We start from the raw sequence: 25673 nt of genomic DNA, 5'->3' as shown, positions 1-25673 counted from the left end.
TCAAATTGTGAGAGGGTAAGAGGCTGCTGAGCTTCAAATTCGAGAAGGAGAGACAGAGAGAGTGTCTAAGACTGAGTGAACTTAGTCTGAGTCCTTCAAACGAAGCCAAACTTTTGGTGAGGATTAACGATGCTATCACTTGAGTTCTTGCCATTCCTGCAACATGTTTTTCAGTGAGGGATGAGAAGTCGAGAGAGAGAGAGAGAGAGAGAGAGAGAGAGAGAGAGAGAGAGAGAGAAAGAGATCAGGGAGGTCAGTCGAGAGAGAAAGGTGAGTCACTTTTGTGATGTGGTTGGATTTGAAGATGGTAAATAAGGAGGAGAGAGATCGAGAGAAATCGGCGAGGATGAGAGAGTAGGGTGAGGTGAGGTTGAGAGAGAGTGACTAAGGGAGGGTTTTATTTGGATTTAACAGTTGAGATTAAATCTCAACCAAATCCTACGGCTGTTACAATTCCAAATATATATTTAAAATGAAATAATATATATATTTTTTATTTCAGTTCGGTTCGGAATTACTGAACGAATGAAAATGTGAGACTGATTCCCGTATCAAAATTTAAGGATCAGTTCGGGATTGGATACCGAAATTTTAAGGATTTTCGGTTTGGGATTTTTTGGGTTCGATTTCGGGATTTTTTGGGTTCGATTTGAAATTTTAGGTATTTTTTTCCACCCCTAATTATGGATGCATTTAGCAAGGTGGAAGTTCAAAAGGTATGATGCTCTATGATTTATTAGTAGTACATTTTTCTTATACTTGGCATACTATATGGTCTATGTTGACAAAGAGATGTAGAGATGTACACATACATTGTCTTACATTCAATTCTAATACATAATACTAATTTAATGACATATCAATTGGATCTAGAACGTACAAAATATTCTTCTTTTAAGTCTAAACTTTTATCTTTTGTGAGTGGAGAAACTAACCATACTTTTGTACCCCCTTCAAATCCCAATTTTACTTCCTACCTTATCAAGTAGCTTCTATTTTCTCTGCCAAAAAAAGTAACTTCTATTTTACAACTGGTTAACTTAAAAAAGTTTATTATCCTCCGCATAATATAAGTTCCATCACCAATAGACATGCAAATAAGGTAATGTTAATTAATACTTTATTAATAATTTAATCATCAAAAATCACGTCAACTAATTTATAAAATATTATTTAAATAGATGATTTTTCTAGCATTACCAATTAAAAAATAAAGTAAACACTGCAAATTGAAATTGCCAAAATAAAGAGAAATTACTTGGGGATTTCGCAGGATTTGACTCTCAGTGTAGGTGGTTTTAAAGGGTAGTTCTATTCACACATGTCTTTTTACCTTCCACACACTCTTGTTAATTTTTGTCCATTGATCTTCTACTTCTTCAATTCATTCGATCCGATGACCGGAAATTAAGAGAGGTGTGTAAAACGTAAAAATGAGTGTGTGGATAGCACCACCCATTTTTTAATCATCATAAAGATTTAAGTAGGGTGTTACCAAAATATTTCAATTTTCCATAGGAACCTATCGAAAATCTAATTTATAACGTATACAATTTTAGACAAGTATAACGTATACGTATAAGTAAAAATTTGTGCAAAATTATCGAATAATAAACGTATGTATTTATTCAGAAAATATGTATTTATTTAATTTAAAAACATTTCTCTTTTGATTACCAAATTGAAAAGGAAATTTTGAATTTTATCCAGTTGGGTTCGGCTCTGGCCTTTCAGCCGACCCGCCAAACAGACGTCAAGTGATGAACCGACAGAACCGGAGCTGCTAAAGCTTAAAGCTTTTTCTCCTTCGCGGTCTCGCCCTATTACGAAACCCTAATTCTAGCCCTAACCCTAACCCCCAATTCCAACCGTGAATTTCTAATAAAGACGTCGAATAGAAGAAGAAGAAAGAGATGGACTCCCAATTCCATCACAATTACTTCGAGAGGCGCCCAATCTTCCGATCCAAGACTCCCGCTGTCAAATGGTTCAAAGAATGGTATCTATTTTCCCTTTTCTTTGATTTTTAATTCGATTATTTGATTTGGTCTCCGATTAAATTTAGATGAAGACGAGCAAGTACAAGTTTTTCAACTTACTGGGTTTTGAATATTAGTGGAAATTCAGTTTTCATCGTCTCTGAAAAGTCCCTTCGATTGTTGGGTTTTGTGGTTCCAGATTGTATTCGAAATAAAGTAAGGTACTTTTATGGACTCAATTGTAGGTGTTGATTGTTGGTAAGAAGTGAGAAGGGTGCATTGGGTTGGTTATCTGATAAATCAATTTTTTTTTTTTTTTTTTTTTTGGAACAAACGATTTTATCTATATGGGAGAGGGGGAGTATGCTTGGCCACAAAGGGCAATAATGTGGTACAAATTCGCGGCGAGAATTGAACGTAAGACCTTTCACTTACAAGTGAAGAGGAATACTAAGTGGCTCCGATAAATCATAAATTGAAAGAAAAGTTTTGTTTAGCAAATTCAAATTGAAAGAAACATAAAATGTCAGTTGAAGATTTGGTTACTGGAGAGTTGAGTTAAACGGCCCAATTTGATGTTCATTTATATCGGTTTAATGTTTAGGACCACAAAAGTGAAGAAAAAACAATAGTTTTGTTGAATCTGTAGTTTTTCTCTTATAATCGTGATTATGATTAACGAACAATATGTCTAGAAGTGAGTTGCCGGCTTCTGTGGCGGGGGCTTGTAGGACCTTATGGATGAAGCATTTACTTGGATAATTTGAAGTACTTAACCTACCTTGGTTAATGGTTGCTACAAAATTGTTGTTAGGGTTCCGCAAGATGTCGTAGCAACAGGTGGAAGGTGCTCTCTAATGAAATGGGTCACAGGTACTTCTTCTTCCCCACCATGTCCTGTACGGTGATTCCTGAAAATACTTCTACACCACTTTACGTTGTAGTACGAGTTTCGTAGAAATGAGAAGGATAGTATAAATTATTAAGTGTGTATGAATATAAAGAAACAGAAAATGAAATTTCTTATCATAAAAAGGAAAAAAGAGATATGGAATTAGTATTGCCTTCTGTATGATGTATGAAGTCTACATACTGTTCGAGCTATGACTGATCTAATTCGTCATAGAAGTCTTATCTACTCTATTTTCCTTTATTTTCTTTGATTTTTATATAATATTATTATTATTATGAAGAAATATGACATTAAAATGTACATCAAGGCCATTTATGTGCATCATTGTATGCACGAGTGCTCTTATTCGGTTAGTGCCAATACATACGTTAAGCACTTTCACTCATTATACTTTCCCTAGTTTGATATTTATTAAAAATCAATAGGGATTAGTGTCTTGGCTCTTAACTAAGATCTTTCTGCTTTTGTAAGCCTATGGTTTGACTTCTAAAGTGTTTTTTAGGTTGTACTTTCTTGAGTTTGTGCTATCATGTGTCTATAACATCTGATAAAATAGTTATTAAGTTCTTGATATGTCATTTAAGTGATGCATTAGGTTTATTAAAAAGCGTTAGTTTTACTTTTGGCATGAGGCTTAATGAATCACAAATAGGCTTAAGAAGGCCATCTTGGATTGACATGATGGGCGAGTGTTTTACTTTTGGCCTGAGGCTTAACGAATCACAAATAGGCTTAAGAAGGCCATCTTGGATTGACATGATGGGCGAGCATGTTCTGTTGTATGTCTTTGTTCCTATGATATGAGTTTGGACTAATTTCTCATTTTTTCTGTTTTCAATAGCGGATACATTAAAGGCTTTGAATGAGAAATCAAGGAAAACGGTGGCTCCAGAGCCAGAGCCAGAACCAACAACCGAAGTGCTTTTTCTTTGCAGCTATGACGGCTGTGGGAAAACCTTTATTGATGCTGGTGCTTTGAGGAAGCATTCTCACGTCCATGGGGAGAAACAATATGTTTGTCACTATGAGGGTTGTGGAAAGGTATTGTTTCCGTCTGTATGTTCTTTTCCTTGTAGTGTTGTAGTGTTGTAGTGTCTGTTATACACGGATAGAGTAAAGCTATGGGTTACTATCTTGTCAAACAAATGGAGAAGAATTGTCAGTTTCTTAATTTGGTAACCAAAAGCAAAAAACAAGAAGAAAGTATTTGTTTATGTAGTTGGTCTAATAATTTTTCCCGGCACTTGTAAAGTCTTTTCAGTCCCAAATGTGCAATTCCTATAGTTCTTGTTGCACTAGTGTGGGTACTTTAAAGCAAGGATATATTGGTACGTACACTATGGAACTCTGGGAAAAAAGGGTAAAGGGAAAATGAAAATCAATAGATTGATACTGATATTCCATTAAGAGTTTCTTATATCTTAGTGAATTTGAAAAATAATATTTTGAATGCTGCAGAAATTTTTGGATAGTTCAAAGTTGAAAAGACACTTTCTTATTCATACGGGAGAAAGGGACTATGTATGCCCTCATGAAGGCTGTGGTAAGGTATCATCTTATCCATTACTAAACTGTTTTGTTTCAAGTTATCTTGGCATCTAATGTTGAAGTTTTGACGGTTTAGTTGTACTTTCCCCCTGACAAACTATATGATTAGATTATCTGTCTGAAGGACGCAATATATTATCTTCCCTGCTATGTTATGTTAAGTTAGTTTTGTGCACATTGACAAGGTAATTAGCTGCTGCACATTACAGTTCTAGCGAGGAGTTTATAACATATTCTCAACGTATCATTGATATGTGGTGAAATTTTTGTTTATTTTTTATTAGTTCGATTTTTGTAGATCACATTCCTTTTTAGAATGAACTAGAGTTGTATGTCTAATATAAGCTAGACCACACGCTACAAGTGGGTGGGTTTCATATTGTTGTTTTAAACTGCCATTCTTCACCTTTGATGTTAGATTTATTTAAAGGAAAATAGAATCTGGTAATTAATTGCAGTTCTGGGCATCCTTGACAAAGGCTTTTTAATATAATGATTATTGTCATACAAGTATTTAAATTTTACACTTCCAATCAAAAAAAAAAAAAAACTGTCACTATCAGGGAAGTATCACCATAGCTGTTTTCTTGAACCATTCTGTGCTTTTCATAAATTTGATGTCTTTTATGGGCTTCATAAATTCCTTTTATTTGTGGGTGTGTAATATGCATGACAGATTTTGTCGTGTGGTAATCAATTTCAAATATGACTTGTGCAGGCCTTCTCCCTGGATTTCAACCTTAGATCGCACATGAAAACACATTCGCAAGAGAACTATCATATCTGTCCATACCCAGACTGTGGAAAGAGATATGCACATGAGTACAAGCTTAAAAACCACATTGTAGCTCATCATGAAAAGGTTTGCTAATCCTGCCTCACTTTTATTATTTATGAAATATTTTGATGCTATTGTCTTCATTTGTTTTTGGTACAAAGTATTTTGTGAATGTTTCATAGCTGCATCTCGAACTGGTATTGATTGGAAGTATGAGTGCATTTAGTATGAAGGCAATATGATTTTTTTTTTCCATTAAACTTGCATTGAAAGAATAAAAATATAGTTTCGATGGGAGAATAATACTCTACATGCAAATGATTTTCAGAGTGAAATTGAAGTAAAATATTCTTCTTAAATAGTTGAGATTTATGATTTATCCTATTTTATAAGTTGACTTGTGGATTTCACTAATGTAAGAAACTAGAGCTTCAAAAGTCTTGTCTAGCAATTTACATAAGCATTCAAATCCAATTCTGTTCTCCTGGATTCACCAGTCCAAAGACGAATCAGTGAGTATCGAAAAAAAGGTACAGGTAAGTCACCTTTAATAAGTGGGTAGCAAATCATCTTGATGTGAATGACAGAGAACAAAAAAGTTGCAGGTAAAGGCCCGTTTTCTGTACAAATCTAAAGCTTGTGATGCTTTCATGCAAAATTTAAATTTTTTTTATGAATTCACAGGCACATTAAGGTCCTCCTTAGTTCTTACTACAGAAATATCTGAAAAATAAGGCCAAAATATCTCCCTTTAGTTTGGACATTCTTATAATCACTGATATTAGTGTCATGCATCTATTTTTCTGGATTTTCTTAACATAGGAAGTATGGCTTGATTCGCAATATTAACACTGATTTTGCAGATGCCCATCGACGAGCCAGTTTCTGTGCCAAAATATGCCACCCCACCTGCAGAGAAGCAAATCAGAACTCCAAAGCCTCCTTATAGCAATGCATCATTGGATCGCCCTTATGCTTGCCCTTATGATGGGTGTAATAAGGCGTACATCCATGAATACAAGCTTAAGCTGCATCTTAGGAGAGAGCATCCTGGCCATGTGTCCGATGAGAATGCAGAGAATCCCGCTAATAATGCTCACAACGAGATGGATGAAGCCAGTGATCAAGATGCGTATGCTGGAAAACGTGTGAATGGCAAAAGCCAGAAACAAAACAGGCCCAAACCTAACTTGAAGTACCCGCCTGCAAAAGTTGCTCAGCGTAAAGGCTCAGCTCCATCTCCTGCACCTATGAACACAATGAAGAAACCCTGGCCGATCAAAGAAGATGTTTACGACGAAGAAGACAGTGAAGAAACAGAGGAGGACCGTGACAATGTCGAAGATGGTTGGAGGTACGGTGAAAACAATGACGACGATGATGAGGAAACAGAGGATGAAGACTAGATAGTAGATATTCGTGGAGGCTCATTTTCATTTTGTTTCCTTTTTTTTTTTTTTTTTGTCAAATTTCTTCGAAAAATGGAGTTGGAGGCACTTTGTATGTAAAACCCACCTACTGCCATTTCTTTTTGTTTCTTTTGTGTTATGTTCCTTTGGAAGGGACACTGATTAAGCCTTTGGAGAGTCCAATCGGATTGGATCTGCTCTGATTCATATTCGATATGTTAAGTTGTCGGGTTATCATATGATTGAATAATTGAATAATCTGATCCTTTATTTAAGTAACTTGCCAATTCGGTCTGTGAATTATTATATAGGTAAAAATTAAGTCTATAACTACTTTTCCTTTATGAACAATAACGTTATTGGTTATTGGATTAAATTGTTAAATGTTAGGAAGAAGGAAATTAGTTGGAATCAAAACCGCACTAGGATGCATGGTCATTATGTTCTTAAATTCGTTAAAAATTATTAATTTGAAGTTATTTAGTAAATTTTCTATGAATTTAAGCCATGTGATTAGAGTAAGAAACACTTTGAAGTGTGGATTGATATTTTATACAGAAATTTGAATTTAAGAACTTGCTTTTCCAAAAAAATAGTCTAAGGAGTTAATTTTAGAGGGTTAATTAATAGATTTAAAGTTTATATGCAATGTTAAGAGCTCATAGGCGAGAAATGATAGTAGTACACTCTAAATTTTGTTAAGTTCAAGTCACATGACTTAAAATGACAAAGGTTTAGATATAATACTTACAGAAGGGAGGAAATAGACAATTTTTAATAATTTAAAGACTTAATTTTTAGAAAAAGAATTTAGAGGTGAAATTTTCATTTATATTGCTAACTACATTTTACACTCTTCAAGTTTAAGATGATTTTAAAAATGGACCATGAAGTTCTAATTTTCTCGCACTGAACAGTAAGGTTTTGAAATTGTTTCAACTTACACATTTTGTCTCTTCGGACGTCTAAATTATCCATTAAATTGCTGAGTCTTTTTTTTGTCAATATAGTGCAAACTTGGCTTACACATTAGTCCATATAATGGTCTCAAACTCATCACGTCCGCAATTTTGATACCATTTCATTACTGTTAGATCTAATACGACCAAATTGAAAATTCGTGACCCATTTTAAAAATCACTTAAAATCCGAAAAGTGTAACAGATTATTAACTCAATTTAATGACTAAATCAACAATTTATATTATACAATTGTATATATATATATATATATATGACTAAGAGAGATAGACTATTAAATTGAGAGAGCAACTTACATAAAACACTACAGCCTAAGAGATTTGATTAAAGTCAAGAAAATGAAAATGGAAAATGAATTAGAATCAGAATATATTTACAAGGAAGAAAAGTTGCTTCTGTTGATAGTGAACCTCTCTCTCGCTCTCTCTCTCTAGACTAAAACCTGAGGAGAGAGAAAGCAAATTGTTGTCGCAATGGCAGAAGCAGCAGGAGAAGGCTTCAGCCTCAAGCTTTGAGATTGCCCAAGATGAAGCCGTTGTGATTAAAGATAAGTATGCCAATAAGCAGAAGCTCATGAGAAGGTGCGTTGATCAATACAAGCTTAGCTGTTTCTATTTTGCACTTATGATTGCAGATAAATGTGCATTATTTTTTATGTATTTTTGTTTATTTATGTGCCTTTGGGTTGTAGATTGAACTTCGAAATCCATGCCGGCAAGGAAAGAAACTGCTTGTGCTGGATATTAACTTCACTCTGTTTGATCACCGGTCCACCGCAGAGAACCTGCTTCAACTTATGTGGCCTTGTGAGTTGTTCCTTCTTCATACGATATTTCTACTTTTTCAGAGCTTCCATGTCTTTCATTTGCCTTTACACACATTGTCTTCTGTAGTTCTTCAAGAGTTTCTTACAGCTGCTTACGCGGAATATGATATCGGTCTGCAACCAGGTTAGTTCATTTGAAAATGCAATGCTATACCAATTCTATATAAAGACAGAAAGATCGGATGGATTAATTAAAACTTCTGTGTTCTTTTTATAGTTTAAGCATTTGTGATATAGGTATTTCCTCGTTTGTTTCCGCGTTATAAAGTATCAGCTCATTTTCTAAAGTATCATGCTCATTTTCTAAACATGCCTAGGAGACTGTCGTATAACGTTGGAAGTGCATTGTTTGGATGTTATTAAGTATTATACCTTCTTTTTTTTTCCTTTCTATCTCTTGTTGGATGAATTGTTTGAATCACGAGTAAAAGAAACTGCATATGTAGAACCAATAATGTGTTAGCATCAAAGTGGAAGAAAGATAATCTGTTATCGTAAAGACTATCATGTCATGCTGCTAGACCTTGAGTTAGGACTGCACATTTAGACTAAGTTATGCTAATATGGGTGTGTGTAAATTTTAGAGAAGCTATATATGTCGAAAAGAGTATGAATTTGCATCAATCTTTTTTTCTTCTTCCCATCTCAGTCTTGTGTGATGGCATATGTGGAAGCTAAGTAGACTAGCAAGTCGAGATTCAAATTTCTTTCTACCTGTGTAGTAATTTATGTATGTTTCATTTCTGCAGCAAGAAATGGGTTGAATTGAAGAACTCATTGTCATTCAACCGAAGTTTTACATAAAAGACAAAGACTATCCAATAGATTATAACAAATGACTTTGTGGCGGTGATTACAGCTATTCAACTATCAATAATGAATTATTTTAGGTTGAAATGTGAAAGCATCTAAAAAGTAGCATGGCAATACTTTGTAAGCTTGTGAATCTGCTTGACTATGGCACGAGTAGGGTGCAATTCCCCACTAGCCTCTTCCGGACTCATAAGGGGTGGATAATCGTGGTTCGCCAATAGTTGTACCTCTTTATAAAAAAAAGTTATTAAAGAAAAACTCAAATGTGAAAGGATAATTAAAAACTGTTATCAAGATCGATGGTAAATGATTCAACCATTTACAAAATTTGAACCTAGGACCACGATCTACCAGATCGCTGTATGAGCTATTAAGTGGTGCTCCGATATAATTCATAGGAATTTCAAAGAGGCATAAGGGGGTGGATCAACTTTTGTTAAATCCGGTAGTACAAAGGGAATTTTAGTAATCACGGAAAAAGAAGTTACGTAAGGAGGTGGACCATATAATAGACCCAAATTGACCATTTCTAGGCTCCATTGCTAAAAACTATTGCAAAATTCGAATTAGGATTAAACTTGTAGCATAAAATAATTACCCTGTGAACTCCGTCCTTCCACGCCAAGCCTCCAAGCTCAGGGCTGGTTTGGTATTATTGTGCTTTAAAAAAAATTGTTTTTACAGTGCTGTGAGAATAAGCTCATTTTTGTTGTTTCACGTTTTCAATTTTTTTCACCCAAAACTGTGAAAATAAGTTGTTTTTAAGTGTTTACCAAACACCTTTTTAAGCTTAACTTTTTTTGATACCCACTTTTTATAAAAGCACCTCAGTACCAAACCAGCCCTTAGTCTAATATGTTGCAGCTGGTTTAACTACTTGTCCACTGCATGTTAACAGAATCACAAGAGCGAGCTTACAAAACTGCAGTTTTTATTGCAAAATGAAATTATAGGTTGGTGCCAGCAATTACCAATGTAATTATTGTGGCAAGGCGACCGCTGGGACTAATATGAATGAAACTGATTCCCGGTGATCTGCAAGTAAGGCCATCGCATGCCAGCACGTGAATAGCTTGGAGTGCTCAGCAATCCCAACTACAAAATCACAGCTCAATTCGATTCTCGCGGGGATCTTTGATTGCAAGCCATTATGCTTAATTTGGGCTCAATTCCCTGAGTTATGTATTACGATCATGTAATTATCTGTGGTGTGTGAGCTCTGCGGGCCGGTTTATAAATCTTATTTATGGTATGTGAGTACCGCAGTTATCATTTGCTGTCTAACTATCAGTTGATCCGATGACTAGCGGTTTCTTGTTATAATCAGTTCTACAGTTCCAAAAACACTACAATGTTTGATGATCTACGAAGAAACTTTGCGATGAACCCACAAAATGGTTTGATCATCAAGCCATTCAAGAAGGCCCATTCTAGCCGAGACAGTGATCATGAGCTTTTGAAACTCACAACGTACTTGCTCGCGGAACTTGATGACTTGAGCAACCTTGATCATAACAACTGGCAGTCATTTTCCGAGGACAATGTCAAAGGGCGCCGTCGGCATCAATGATCTTTAAAGGTGTCATTTTTCTATCATTCTTGCAATTTTATTGTGTTGTTTCTTTGTTGATTACCAATATTCTCCATGTTTGCAAGCAATATAATGTCCCATGTAATACCTTCTTTCACTTCCAGGATTGCCGATATTCGCACCATCTCGGGATGAACTGAGCTAACCTGAAGCCTGTGACGGGAATTCATCTGCAACCGAGACTCATCATTTCCATATCTGTGTGAATTTCTTCTTAAACTTTAGCACAAGTAGTTTTGTGCTTCCAGGGCACTGTTGGGGTTTACTATATAAACCTATACATCTGCTATAAGCAGCGATAAAGACGTTAGCATATCCTTATACCTCAGGGCACTGTAGAGGTATGTCTTTTTTGTATACATGCACTGTTTTTTTGTGTATAATACACGTGTACTATACGCGTAACAAAACATGTATTACAAAATAAAATTACGACTCTGGGTCTGGATTTTCTTCCCTCCTATCGCCTCCTTTCTTTCACCACCATTCAAAACATTTCCAAGCTAATTCAATGAAGATTAGGCCACATCACCAACCACCATTCTTACACTTCTTTAAACCCAAAACCCTAACAATGTCACTGCAAGTCATTTCATAGTTCAACACTTGTTTTCTTAGCAGATAAGGGTGAGGTTGTATGGATGCAACACTTGTTTTCTTTTACAAATTTCACTGCAAATCATTACATAGTTCAACCCAAAACTCTAACAATATCGTTTGAGATAAAACAATTTTTGCCAAAAGTTCTCTGAAATTAACATAATTCCTCATTTTGTTTCATGAGATTTAAAACTGATAGAAGTGGTCATTGAGATTTAAAACTGATGGTTTTTTCAATTTAATAGAAATATTTCACAGAATGACCAAAATGTAGTTAGGGAAAGACAAATAGATACTAGTATTTCTTTTTCCTAATTGTTTTATATTAGAAAAAAAAATAGTAATTAAAATGAGTAAACCCAAACGGAAGGCCAAATGGCCCGGATGTCATTACGCGTGAGCTTTGAATGTTTACACTCTCAGAAACCAACTCACACAGTCTTAGACGCATCTTAATCTTAATTAGTACTAATTAACCTCCTCCTCCTTTTAATTGCACCCAGATTTGGGAAAACACTAATTCCTCCACACCTCTCACTACATTAATTGCAATTAATTCTTCATTCCTCTCTTTTTTTTCTTTCCATAAAAATGATTTTTTTCTTCCTTTTTTTCTTGTTTTTGAAATAATTATTGTGTTCTTCGTTTTTGTTTTCGAGTCTCTCACAACTTTAGAGAGAAAGAGACAGTCATATATACTCGTTTTCGAGTCTTTGATCTACACATAGTTTTTGTTTGTGACAAACAATAGAATAATTACATTACGTTTTTCTGTTTTGAATTATGTATATATGTCGTCAATAGTGCAATTTGAACAGTTTGATTAGAAGAATTATATTTATATTCCTAATGTTTGGCCGGGGTTAATTAATTTGGAGAGATCGATTAACCCCCTCTTTCTGGAGATTGGTGTTCAAAGATCATCAAGTGCTATGAAGAAGCTCTTGATTTTCACCTTCTCTCTCATCACCTCTTTCTCATTGGCATGTAAGTATACATACCTCTCTCTCTCTCTCTCTCTCTCTCTCTCTCTCTAAAAGATTTTATTTAGTTAATTTCTTGAGATTTTTGGGGGAAAAAATTGCAGCTGGGTTCGATCCATTAGATCCATATGCCAACATAACCGTCACTTGGGATTTTTTGCAGCAAAGTGAAAGCACATCTGACGTAAGTCGCTTTTTCTTAGTTTTGCATAAACTTTACATTCTTATTGTATTGCCAGAAAATCTTTTTTTCATAATACATTCCGACTCGAATATCTAAGTTGATACTAGAATCGAAGCATGCTGACCGACACCTAAAGAGTAACGAAACCAGCACCATTCAATTAGGTATTCATATAGATTTTTGGGTTGGAATGTGTCATTTCACTTTTTTTTTTCAGTAGTGTCTTTTGGCCTATCGTGGCTTGCAATGCGTTTAAAAAGTGACCACTCATCTAACTTGTAAATGGCTGCGAGAGATGCACCAAATTTAGATGCATGGGCAAGGCACGTGGGATGGCGTTTTGCATTCCAGAATGTTTGCTTTGTTTGGAAATGGATCATCTTTGGATCCATTTTGCGGGGATCATAGAGATCTCTATATTCTAGTCGTTTATCGTATATCGTACGATCAATTTTTGTCAGATACTATTTGTGTTTAATTTTAAATAAAAAAATCAAATAATTTCTGACCGCACGATATAAATGATTAAGATGTGGGAATCCTTATGATCCCTATAAAATGGATCTCTATGGGATCCAATTCCGTTTTGTTTGAGGTTGAACTTAGATTCGGTCAAAAAAAAAAAAACAAAACAAAAAACAAAAGGATTTGGTGGGTGAGGTTCACGGTGAGCTCATCAGGATTGCTTCAGAGATTCAATCAGCTTACATTGGGGCAATTTAGACATTGCATGTGATGGGACACAAAAAGCATCACAATATTCCTTTTTATTTGTCAGACTTCTGGGTCCAGTACTAGGTTTGTCGCCTAAGTTACCGAAGTAGCCCTTAAGGGCCCAGGTATTTTCGACCTAATCCCTCTAAAGTTTTTAAAGAATTTGATATTGCGATTGTGAGCATCGGTTAAAGGCAAAAGGGTTATCGGAAGTTTCGGAAGACTTAAAAATAGATTTTAAGAAAAGATATGAAGTATTTAGAGCTAATGGAATATCTGGTGTAAAACAAAACATAATAATAGTCTAGAATTTATATAGACGACCTCATTTAATAGAATAAGACTTGTTGTGGTTGTGTTGAACTTACATGATTTTTACTACACGATTTGATTTCAGATAAAAGTATCGATATACAACTTCCAGCAATTTCGGCATGTGGATCGCCCCGGTTGGAAGCTGGGTTGGATATGGAAAGGTGATGAAGTGATATGGAACATGTGGGGAGCTGAGGCCATTTATCAAGGAAACTGCTCTCGGTTCAAAGGCGCACCAGAGCGTCCTCATTGCTGTGAAAAGGAGCCGGTGATCATCGATCTCCTACCCGGAACCCCTTTTAATAAACAGTTCTCCAATTGCTGCAAGGGAGGAGAGCTCTCTTCCATGATCCAAGACTCTTCCAAGTTTCTATCTGCCTTTCGGATGAATGTTGGAGCATTTTCCAACAACAGTACAAACATAAATATGCCCGACAATTTCACCCTTGGACTCCCTGGTTACACCTGCGGCCCGCCAGTCCAAGTCCAACCGACTAAGACTAGCCAAGATGGCCGGCGATGGACTGAAACTCTCGGTGAGAACTCAAAAACTTCACTAAGCACGTGCATCTTATATAACTAATTTTTACATAGGCAAAAACTAGACAAAAGTGCTTCTTACAGAATCACTTTGAACGCTCCTGGAGAAGCATGCATTTTCAGGTCAATGATAGATTAGATGCACTTACCTAGAGTTGTTGGTCCAGTGGTTAGGTCCTTGGTTTGCTCCCAAGTGGTCTAGAGTTTGACTCTCTCCCACTGTACCCACCTAGCAAATGCTAGAGTTTCTCGCTCCCCAAATGTTGTGAGGTCAGGCGGGGGGCTTAGTGATTAGTTGGATCAAAAACTCGGATACACTAGTTTAAAAAAAAATAAAAAATAAAAAAGTTAGAAGCACTTTGCTTTTAGTGAAAGGTTTTAGGGTTTAGTGTGGTAAACAATGTTTAGTTTTCTATGTAACATGTTTATTGTGGTTTTCTTGTAGAGACATGGAATGTGACTTGTATGTACTCCCAGTTCAGAGCATCACCTTCTCCTAAGTGCTGTGTTTCCCTGTCTTCATTCTACAATAGCACCATTGTTAAGTGCCCCCGGTGCAGCTGCGGCTGCCAAGGACTTCCGGGAGCAAAATGCGTGAAGTAAGATCTCTTGGTTATCGATTTTCTAATGGAAAATTTCTGAAATTAGCATCACATTTTGATGATTGAAGCAACTTATCTGCAAGTTTTACAATGAACATAACCAATATTTGCACAAATTTTATGGGACATGTTATGCTCGAGTCATTGAAGTTTTTATTTATATTTGTTGGCAGTTGCTGCTTTTAAGAACCAATTCTTGTGATACTAAATCTGCAGGCCAGGTGATGAGTTGCAACTTCCTGGTGATCGCGAAACTGAAGAACCATCACCTTTGGTGACTTGTACACGACATATGTGCCCGATAGGAATACATTGGCATGTTAAGGAAAGTTACAAGGAGTACTGGAGGGTTAAGATCACAATCACCAATTATAATTTTGTTAAAAACTATTCTGACTGGACCTTAGTCGTTCAACACCCGAATTTGCAAAGTCTAACGCAGTTGTTCAGCTTCAACTACCACCCTCTCGGTCAGTATGGAAATATAAGTAAGTTAAACGAACCAAAAGCCCGATATTTTCTTCTTATTCACGTAGAAAATTATTTGCAAGTAACATTAAGCTGCATTGCATGTATATTGCTTTCCGCAGATGATACCGGAATGTTTTGGGGGATCAAATATTACAACGACATGTTACTCAGTACGGGAAAGAATGGGAACGTGCAAACTGAGATGGTACTGCATAAAGATGAAGGGGTTTTCACTTTCAGAGAGGGATGGACTTTTCCCAGGAGAATTTCATTCAATGGGGATGAATGTGTGATGCCCTCTCCGGACGAGTACCCTAGACTTCCCAATAGGGCTCATAGGGCAGCAGCATCAAGGCCATCCATCGTAGTTTTCGCCTCGTTGTTGATCCTTGCAGCTTTGTGATGACAAAAAGTCTGAAGGAAGAAATATCGATGATTTTTTTATTCATGGACTGCATTTGTAAACTTACATTAATTTAAACTCAATATTATTTGATTGGACAAAAGCATTCAGCCTTATTCTTTTGACATGTAGCAAACTACCTCTCTCAACAACAATATTCCACAATTACACCATATAGTCTACGAACAATACTATTCTGGAACTGAGAAAAGCGAAAGCTCCATGGCATGTTGAGAAGCAACGAACCAAGAACACCCCAAAAACCGAACAGAAAGCCTAGTCCCAAGCTCAAATAGAACCAACTGTCTTCGAGTAAATGGCCACCCATGTGGTTTTGAACAACTACTGGCTGCATTGTCCGATTTTCCTTGCAGCTCACGTTGAGTGGCAATCCGCAAAGTTCATTGCCAATATAGCTGTACTGATCAAAGCTTCCGAGCTGTGTGCATTGGGGAATCTGTCCGGTCAAATTGTTATAAGACAAATTCAAGGTACCAAGAAATGTCAACCTCGACATGCTTGGAGAAATTTCACCAGAAAGTTTGTTCATGGAAAGATCAAGAGACTCTAACATTACCATATCACCAATCATTGAAGGGATTTTTCCAGTCAATAGATTTTTCGATATGTTCAATGATTGCAAGCTGATAAGGCTGGTCAATTCCTTGGGAATCTCTCCAGATATCATGTTGTGTGAAAGGTCCAAGTTAGCTACCAAGCTAAGCGATTTGCTATATTTGTCTGTTCTGCCTTTTCTCACCAAGATTGCTTCCTCCATGTACTGCTCAGGCGAACCGTACATATAACTGAAGAATGAAATGGGACCTCCTGAGTTTGACAAGGTGGCCATGGCACCGAAATTGTTGAAACATTTTGGGATTGTTCCGGAGAGATTATTATGAGCAAGGTCCAAGATTTGGAGATTGACAAGACTGCAGATTTCGTTAGGAATGTCACTCTGAAGCTTATTGGAACGAAGGATGAGAACGATCAAATTTGAAAGACTTTCTCCTATCCACATCGGTATGCTTCCAACAAACTTATTTTCGCCAAGGTCAGCAACTAACAGGTTCTGACAATTCTGTAGGGACATGGGCAACTCTCCAAACAGGTGATTATTGCGCAAGTGCAGCGATTCGAGGAAAAGTAAGTATCCTATGGAGCTTGGAATGTTCCCTGTCAAATTGTTGTTCTCTAAATTTAGAACAATCAACTTTTTCCAGTTTTGCCAACAATCAGGAATTGGTCCATCAAGAAAGTTGTTCTCAAGATAAAGAATTCTGAGTTGTTTTGGCCCATCTATGCTATCACAAAAGAAGTGAAAGATGGATCCAGAAAATGTTGAATTGGAGAGATCTAGTACATCAACGGTGGAGGAGACGAGAGGTAACGGACCATTGAACTGGTTTGAACTTAGGTCAATTATGTCTAAAGGAGCACCAACTATATTTGGAACTTCCCCATACAATTGATTGTGAGAGAGATCGACAAATCTTAGTTGGGAAGAAAAGTTCCAAAACCAGGTTGGGATGGTACCTGAAATACTAGTGTTGACCATGCTTAGATACTGCAATTGTGTTTGTCTCTGAAACCACAAAGGTAACTCTGGCCCTAGATACCAAGAATCTAAGAACAACACTCGGAGTTGAAATGGTGGATGCCAATCTCTACTGGTTTTCAGAGTCAATGAATTATTTTTTGCATACAGTTTCACCAATTTTGTAAGATTGGTAAAATGAACTTCAGAGGTGACACCCTTGAACAAATTATTATGAATGCGTAATTCTTCTAAGCATGACAGATTTCCTAAGGATATTGGAATGGAACCTGATATTGAATTGCTTGAAAGATCAAGGAAACGTAATTTTTCAAAATTTCCTAGCTCATCTGTTAAAAGACCAGAAAGATTATTATTGGATAAGCTCAAAGACTCTAGCTGACTTGAATTGCACCTAGACAAACTTTCAAAGATTTCGGATACCCTCCCATTGACACGGTTCCTCGACAGATCAAAAACCGTCAACTTGCAAAGATTTCCCATTGAGGTTGGGAGTTCCCCTTCAAGTTGATTATGAAATAAGTCAAGATTGACAATGTCTGTTAAGTTTGCAATGGAGCTTGAGATTTGGCCATGCAAGTGATTGTAGGGAAGAAATAGTGACTCCAGATGGCTAAGGCTGTACAACCATTTTGGTATGGTAGAATTGATGGAATTCCCCTCGAGATTAAGAACTTTAAGAACAGAAGCATTTGCAATTCCAAATGGTATTTGATATAGTCCGCAATCGGACATATTCAAGTACTCTAGCAAAGAGGGGAAAGTGTTTGTCACCTGGAACAAATCGGATGCTTCTCTGAGATCTACACCACTCATGTCCAGGTGCTGCAGCTGAGGAAGACCAGAAATCCATTGCAGGCTCTTAACCTCAAAATAGTTACCATGGACGTCGAGAAAGCGCAGATTAGAAAGATTCCCCAGCTGATGAGGAATTATTCCCTGAAAATCTGATTGTGAGAGGTCAAGATGTCTTAAACTTGTAAGAGAACCGAAGAAGTTGGGAATCTGCCGTCCTTCAAAATCATTGCTGCTTAGGTCCAAGTAAGTGAGATGGCTTAAATTGAGCAGAGAAGGATTTAACTTACCACCCAAATAGTAATTACCAAGGTGGAGTGCGCGGACATGGCCGGTTAAGTTGCTGCAGACAACTCCAGGCCAAAAGCAGCAATCCCCTTCGCCAATCCAGGATGAAAGCCTGTTCGAAGAATTAACAAGTCCTTGCTTGAACATCAGAAGGGCCTGCCTCTCATTTTCTTTGCAAGGAACCTGAAGTCCCACATTTGCATTGCCCAAACTAATGGGAGTGGCTGCAATGCTCAGGAAACTCACAAGTAAAACAAGTCTCAAAGGCCTATCCATGAGTGATGAGGTTGTTTGAGCAATAAGTTATGTACATTACTATAAATATACTGAAGTGGTAACGTATGATCCAAGTTCGGATTTGAATTTTTGAAACTTCTAAGAAGATTAGAAAATATTTCAATTCATTGACTGCGAACCTGTTGAAATGTATTAGGGAAATGTTAAGGAGATTCCCTCAAATAAGACTTTTGATGAATTATTTGCCCTTATAGTTTAAGGTTAATTTTCATATCAATATTATAAGTTATAAGGTGACAGAAAATTCATAATCATATTTGAATCTCCTTAACATTTCTCTCGTGTAATTTTAGCTAGTTGACTAATAGGTTGTGGTCATGATAAGCCATCATTATAGTTGTATCCATCATTAGCCATCCTTGGTCATCATTTTTTTTGTTATTTTGTTAGATTAGGTGCTCGATTAGTTATCGATATGATTTGAATTCGCGCCGTTATGTAACAGTTCAACACATTTTCACCGATGAGATAAAAGGTCACTTGCACCATTGGTTATCATTATAGCTAGTTGTTTTTGTTAGACTGGTACCTACCACCGTTTTGTAGTCTTCAAATTTTTTGTTTTTTTGTCAAACAATAAATTTTGTTAGACTAGCAACTAATAGAGTTCGAACCCACACTATTATACAATGACTCAACATCTTTCCATCATTGTGATAAAGAGTCACAAGCGTCTTGTCCAGATCCTCTATATGGGAATTCAGGGTATTAATCAATTTTGTCTGTTTGTCATACATCGTATAGTTAGAAATCATTTTAAATTTTAAATTTAAAATTGAATATAAATAGTATTTAACATTATATGGTTATAAATCATTTTAAATTTTAAATTTAAAATTGAATATAAATAGTATTTAATGAAATTAATCGCAAAATATACGATAAACGAACAAAATTGATTAATTTTATTGATCCTTACAAAAAGGATCAGGAGAGAGGATCCTTATTCATTTTCAAGAATAATGATGCTATTTGCTCATAGTACTTCCATTCAAAATTTGACACATATTCCATTATTATACAGCTGGACTTAAAAGCTTATTTTAATATAAAAAAATTAAAAGTAAATAAAAATTGAAGAAAGGAAAAACCCCATAACCACTGCACCTCCCTCCCCGATGATTCCCATCCCCCTCCTTAGCCTTATAGCTTCATCCCTGCTACGAGGCTGCCGCCCCGTTTCTTCTCCGCCGGCTTCGAATCCACTTTCCGGCCAACCTCTGCAACCACAAGCTCAGCGGCGCCCGTTTCTTCTCCACGGAGTATCACTCCCCTAGGGATCCGACTGTCACGGTACTCGACGGCGTCAATCGCCGCCGGACGGTACTTTTCTCGGTGTCTACTCTCGGGTATGCCAAGGGAGTCGTCCCCGGCATGGCTTCGATGACCAGGCTCGCCGCGTACAAGGTTTGCTGAAGCGCCGGCTGCTACAACTCCGACGTCCTCGCCGCCCATCGTCATCCCTGAGGCTGCCGCTCCGATCTTCTTTGTTAATTTTGCTTCAGTTTTCATAATTTTTAATTTTAAAATAAAAAAGTAAAAATAGTTTATTTTCAACTGTATAAAATAGGAACACATGTCAGATTTTGAATGTGAGTACCACACGTGACGTGATACTACTGTACCAGACTATAATTTCTCTGTTGTTACTTGTTAGAGTGCTACAACTATAATGATGGCTAATGATGACTACAACTATAATTACATTTGACCTTGAGTCCATTCCACAACTTCTCGGCAAGTACCAAAGGTACGTAGGTCACCAAACCATTGATGGTTAGGCAATGAGGAAATGATGAGATTCTAAAAGTAGAATTTTTTATGAATTCTACGATACTTTAAGTTTTTGACATAATTTTTTTTTCAACGTTATAAAATATTATGCTAAAAATATGCGATGATAGAAAGTTCAAGAAAAGTTTCATTTTGAGAGAATCTCATTAGCATTTCTATAAAGAAATTATACAATTCCAAAAGGTATACGTACGTCACCATCGATGGTAGACAATGTTGACTAAGTTGCAGGCAGGTCGAGTATGGCGGGCAATATTTTGTTTTCTTGTAAAAAGATGAAGAATTGGATGAAGATCTAGTATAGAATATAAGTTGGATGAATGAAGTAGAAGAGTGTGTCGGGTGTGAGTATGATTGTTATATGTCGATAAAGTTTTAGAGAAAATTTTATAGGATGACAATAAGTCTAGCAATGCTTTTATAACACACAATGTTATGGCGATCAAGCATCAACACGTGCAAAAAATGAGTGTAGCAGAGATAAGAATTCTTCATTGGATGTGTGTGGGCACACAAGAAATGACAAGATTATAAGAACAACGATATCTAAGGTAAAGTAGGAGTGGCTACAATTGAAGATAAGATGAGAAAAAAATCAGTTAATGGTTTGGACATGGGAAAAGAAGACCTACAAATACTTTGGTTAGAAAATGCGAGTATGTCACATCCCGGCTCGGGCGGGACCACTTCCCAAGCCCGCTCCACCACCGTAACACGATATTGTCCGCTTTGGGCTTACCATTCCCTCACGGTTTTGTTTTTGGGAACTCACGAGCAACTTCCCAGTGGGTCACCCTGTTGGAAATGTGCCCTAAAACCAATCATATGATGATACTTTATGGACATTTCACATGTTAAACTAATCTAGTTTAATATTAAGGGCAAACATTATTGTTTGAGCTGTCTCATATAAATGTTATATGCTTAAACGATAAGTCCAAGGAATATGTGATTGGAAGAATGCGATCTAAAAAAGTTAGATTCATGAGACCATTCTTTCGTTGACACATCCTAAACGTTCCTGATCATAGGATTGTCAATTGGGCATTGACAGTCCGTTAAGATCAGTACGTGCTATGTCTTCTCTCAGGAAGAGTGACTAGTCTCGAGTCATTGGTGTGTGTGACATCAAGACAAGTACGTAGGTGCTCAATAGAGAATGAGTTCACTGAACACGATCAACGAAGAGTTCTCATATTCATGTCACATGAGAACTCATGGTTGGGATAATGCAAATTAGTCTTTTGACCTGAGGCATCACAGTTGTCTTGTGGTTAGGTCCTTAATCTTTGATTATGTCAAAGTCACTCCATCAGGAGGGTGTCCATGGCATCGTTGGGGTTAAGCCACTTAGCCATGGAGGCAAGTGAATACGCAACAAGGGATCTCTAACCTTCAAACTGTTTGAGGGAGAATACTCTATGATATGATTAAGAATCTTTGGCCAAAGTATGAATGAGATTTAGGAATGTGTTCCAAATCACATTCAAGGTAATCATATAAGCACAAGACTCACATTGGATAGTAGACATGAATAAACTATCAAACCAAACAATGTGGTCAAGAGTATTGTATTAGAGAAAGACCGTATTGCATTTGTAATCCTAAAACTGAATAGGTTCTCCACCTCTTCTGATTAGCTTGGGTAACCATGACATGCTGCTAGGCGTCAACCATGGTTTGTGGAAGCCCTAAAAGTGTATTATCACTAACGGGAGAATTGAAAGTAAGTTTCAATTCACAATCGATTAGAAAGAGTTTTAATCGCCCACTGCCTCGCTAAAAGGAACCTAATGGATCGTTCACCGAGTAAGGTAGAGTTTGAAGAAACAACGGAGATGAGTAAGAATAATTAAATGGTTTAATTGTTTATCTAAGTCTAGGATTAATTAATATGTTAATTAATCAAACGAATAAGTTCGTTAAAGACCTCGGGTTAGTTTTGGGCCGCAAGGCCCAATGAGATTTGAATGCCAAGCCCATTAACTCAAGTTGTATGACAACTTGAATAAACAAAGGGCTTGAAAGCCCAATAAACCCTATAGGCTTGCCATGTTAGAAGAATAGGGCTTTTGGTCCATTAGGTCACTTATTTGAAGGGACTATATAAAGGACTTTATAGCCTAAAATTTACATATGGTAATTTTTGGGGAAAGGATGAGAACACAAGCTCTCCTTTCTCTCTAAAATTTAGGCCACCTTGGAGGGATCATCTAGCAATCAAACTCCTCCAAGGTTACTCATTTCTTCTTCATTATGCCTTGGTGATGAATCATTGGAGGTTCTCAATTTTGGGAACTTGGAGAAACTTTTTCATCCATCCAAATCCATGGATCTAAGATGCAAGGAATGAAGGCCCTCTCTTTGGGTGATTAGCCTTTACTTATGCAAAGAGGAATCTACAAAGGTATTGATTTCTCAACTCACTTTGTTTTGAGTTGGGTCTTGGTTCACCTATCTACTAGGCTTTGAATTTCATGGGTAAATGTTTTGTTTTAAGTGCATACAAGCATGATTCCGCCTTTAATTGTTAATTGCATGCTATTGATGTTGCTTAAATGAACATGTTTTTCACAAATCTTCCTTCACACCCATCATGGGATTGCTTTAGCCTCCTTCTCGCTTAACTTCGGAGTTCCCATGGAACCCGAAGCCAGTGAGATCCCAAAAGGCCTCGTGCTAGGTAGGGATGAGAATATACATTTAAGGATCACTCCCCTAGGTGATGTGGGATGTCACAATCCACCCCCTTAGGGGCCCGACGTCCTCGTCGGCACACCACGATCAGGGTTAGGCTTTGATACCAAATTGTCACATCCCGGCCCGGGCGGGACCACTTCCCGGGCCCGCTCCACCACCGTAGCACGATATTGTCCGCTTTGGGCTTACTATTCCCTCACGGTTATGTTTTTGGGAATTCACGAGCAACTTCCCAGTGGGTCACCCATCATGGGATTGCTCTAGCCCCCTTCTCGCTTAACTTCGGAGTTCCCATGGAACCCGAAGCCAGTGAGCTCCCAAAAAGCCTTGTGCTAGGTAGGGATGGGAATATACATTTAAGGATCACTCCCCTAGGTGATGTGAGATGTCACAGAGTATGAGACAGATACTCAGGGCAAAAGAGATAGAAGAAAATGTAGGAAGATTTGGATAAAGACTTTAAGAAAAGACATAGAGTACTTAGAGCTAACAGACGACTTGACACAAAATTGAGCATAGTGACATTTTATGATTCATACAGTCGACCCCCATTTAGTGAAATAAAGCATTGTTATTGTTGTTGTTGTATTCTCTTTTCATGATATGATAACACATTCTTGACAATTAATTAAAGAATATGTATTTCTTTTCATTTGTAAGTGAGAAATTTTATATTTGAATTTCATGAATGACGAGTTCGATACCAATTTGTTTAGTTACCTCTTAGCATAAATCATTGTAAAATGAGAAAAAAAAAAAGAAAAGAAAAAAAGAGCTTGTACTGTTTGAAGGGGCAACGAATGATCTAAAAATGAAGTCCATTGGATCCCATGCCCAAACTTTGATATGGAGTTCGCTAAAACCCTTTTTTCATCAGCCTTAGCAACGTTCTAAAAAGTATTAAGCGCTCGTCAGGCTGCATGCAAAGGTTTAGTATCTAAACGTCTAGGTGGGCTCTGTCTAGACAATTTTTTTTATTTTAATTAAATTTATTATATAATATAGAAATAAATGTCTACCATACTTAAAATAAAATAAATAAATAAATAATAATTTACATCTCTTCGTAACAGTGATTATGATTCATGGGTCAGTCCCTATACGATAAAAGGAAATTGGTTGACTGTAATGGGCAAAAAAGACCGAAAGAATGGGAAGATTAGAACAACCGTATTGGGGGACGGGGGACGAAGGGACAACAGTGTAGAAAGGAGAGGGGAAAAAAGAAAAGGAAATGGGAAAAGCAGAAAGGAAGAGGAAAAGACCAAAAGAGTGGGGAGAATAGACAACCGTGGAGAGAGAGGGGGGAAGAAGAGACAACCGTGTAGAAGGGGGGTGGGGGGAAGGACGAGACAACCGTGTAGAAAGGACTAAGGAGGGAGGGGAAGAAGAGACAATCGTGTAGAAAGGAGAGGGGAAAAAGGAAAAGGAAATGGGAAAAGGAGAAAGGAAGAGGAAAAGACCGAAAGAGTGGGGAGAATAGACAACCGTGGAGAGAGAGAGGGGGAAGAAGAAACAACCCTGTAGAAGGGGGGTGGGGGGAAGGACGAGACAACCGTGTAGAAAGGGCTAAGAAGGGAGGGGAAGAAGAGATAACCGTGTAGAAAGGAGAGGGGAAAAAGGTAAAAAGGAAATGGGAAAAGGAGAAAGGAAGAGGAAAAGACCGAAAGAGTGGGGAGAATAGACAACCGTGGAGAGAGAGGGGGGAAGAAGAGACAACCATGTAGAAGGGGGTGGGGGGAAGGATGAGACAACCGTGTAGAAAGGACTAAGGAGGGAGGGGAAGAAGAGACAACCGTGTAGAAAGGAGAGGAGAAAAAGGAAAAAAGGAAATAGGAAAAGGAGAAAGGAAGAGGAAAAGACCGAAAGAGTGGGGAGAATAGACAACCGTGAAGAGAGGAGGGGGGAAGAAGAGACAACCGTGTAGAAGGGGGGTGGGAGAAGGAGGAGACAACCGTGTAGAAAGGAGGGAGGGGAAGAAGAGACAACCATGTAGAAAGGAGAGGGAAAAAAAGGAGAAAGCGAAATAGGAAAAGTAGAGGAAAACTGGAAGAAGGAAAACAAAAGGAGATGAGAGGGGAAAAGGAGAAAGGAAGAGGAAAAGTAGAGGAGAGCTTCGGAGGATAGAAGGAAAACAAAAAGCCATCACACCTGAAGGAAGGGAGAGAGAGATTGTGGGGCATGGAGAAAGACTTCATACGTGAAGGAAGGGAGAGGAAGAAGAAAATGTACCAAGAAGAGAAGACACAAGGGAGAGAGCGAACAGACGCAGAGAAAAAGAAAGCAGCCATTCCCTCATAAAAATATTTTTTCCTATTTTCCTTATTGTAATTACAGTTCAATAATGAGAAGTCACCACTGTTACTCGAGGACGTAGGCATATTTTGCCCAACTTCGTAAATATTATGTTTTATTTATATTTTCTTACCATTAATTATATTTTGTATAACTTGTGCAAAATTTGTTTCAATAATTGTATTCGAATACATAAATTGAAAAAAATAAAAAGTAAAATGAAAGTTATTTATTTTCTATATAAGTGAGAGTCACGATATAAACGGACCTAAATGGGCACCTAAACACTTTTTCTTA

General features: G+C 37.2%; 3 protein-coding genes across 4 annotated transcripts; 2 read left to right on the top strand and 1 right to left on the bottom strand.

Moving 5' to 3' along the window:
• Window positions 1–1698: 1698 nt before the first annotated feature.
• On the top strand, window positions 1699–6906 carry LOC103946336 (zinc finger transcription factor YY1). Its single transcript, XM_009357003.2, has 6 exons — window positions 1699–1999; window positions 2794–2852; window positions 3734–3933; window positions 4351–4440; window positions 5159–5302; window positions 6082–6906. The coding sequence occupies exons 1-6, from the start codon at window positions 1914–1916 to the stop codon at window positions 6622–6624; spliced, it is 1122 nt and encodes a 373-aa protein (XP_009355278.2). The 5' UTR covers window positions 1699–1913; the 3' UTR covers window positions 6625–6906.
• A 4827-nt stretch (window positions 6907–11733) lies between these two features.
• Window positions 11734–15660, top strand: LOC103946457 (COBRA-like protein 6). The gene is made up of 6 exons (XM_048581675.1): window positions 11734–12424; window positions 12525–12604; window positions 13716–14169; window positions 14619–14772; window positions 14992–15263; window positions 15366–15660. Exons 1-6 carry the CDS (start codon window positions 12370–12372, stop codon window positions 15647–15649), a joined length of 1299 nt encoding a protein of 432 aa, XP_048437632.1. The 5' UTR covers window positions 11734–12369; the 3' UTR covers window positions 15650–15660.
• Window position 15661: 1 nt separating this feature from the next.
• LOC103946335 (receptor-like protein EIX1) lies at window positions 15662–18697 on the bottom strand. 2 transcript variants are annotated; one of them, XM_048581674.1, is made up of 2 exons: window positions 18293–18697; window positions 15662–18154 (listed from the first exon to the last, which is right to left on the bottom strand). In XM_048581674.1, exons 1-2 carry the CDS (start codon window positions 18564–18566, stop codon window positions 15795–15797), a joined length of 2634 nt encoding a protein of 877 aa, XP_048437631.1. In that variant the 5' UTR covers window positions 18567–18697; the 3' UTR covers window positions 15662–15794. The 2 variants fall into 2 exon arrangements, with proteins under 2 accessions (XP_048437631.1, XP_018502777.2); XM_018647261.2 differs by having other exon boundaries at window positions 15662–18697.
• Between the last annotated feature and the right edge of the window lie 6976 nt (window positions 18698–25673).

This window comes from the organism of the source record quoted next, unplaced genomic scaffold, assembly GCF_019419815.1.
Source record: "Pyrus x bretschneideri cultivar Hongxiangsu unplaced genomic scaffold, Pyrus_bretschneideri_v1 Contig17, whole genome shotgun sequence".
Taxonomy (NCBI): Eukaryota; Viridiplantae; Streptophyta; class Magnoliopsida; order Rosales; family Rosaceae; genus Pyrus; species Pyrus x bretschneideri.
The sequence above is the reverse complement of the archived record's forward strand: the minus strand, read 5'-3'. Positions and strand labels throughout refer to the sequence as shown.

Excerpts from the sequence above, each read along its gene's own strand:
- LOC103946457 (XM_048581675.1), top strand. The coding sequence starts at position 12,370 with ATGAAGAAGCTCTTGATTTTCACCTTCTCTCTCATCACCTCTTTCTCA. Across the intron at positions 14,773-14,991 it reads CCGGGAGCAAAATGCGTGAA|GCCAGGTGATGAGTTGCAAC; the intron begins GTAAGATCTCTT and ends CTAAATCTGCAG. Across the intron at positions 15,264-15,365 it reads CGGTCAGTATGGAAATATAA|ATGATACCGGAATGTTTTGG; the intron begins GTAAGTTAAACG and ends TGCTTTCCGCAG.
- LOC103946336 (XM_009357003.2), top strand. The coding sequence starts at position 1,914 with ATGGACTCCCAATTCCATCACAATTACTTCGAGAGGCGCCCAATCTTC. Across the intron at positions 2,000-2,793 it reads GTCAAATGGTTCAAAGAATG|GGTTCCGCAAGATGTCGTAG; the intron begins GTATCTATTTTC and ends AATTGTTGTTAG. Across the intron at positions 3,934-4,350 it reads ACTATGAGGGTTGTGGAAAG|AAATTTTTGGATAGTTCAAA; the intron begins GTATTGTTTCCG and ends TGAATGCTGCAG.
- LOC103946335 (XM_018647261.2), bottom strand. The coding sequence starts at position 18,566 with ATGGATAGGCCTTTGAGACTTGTTTTACTTGTGAGTTTCCTGAGCATT.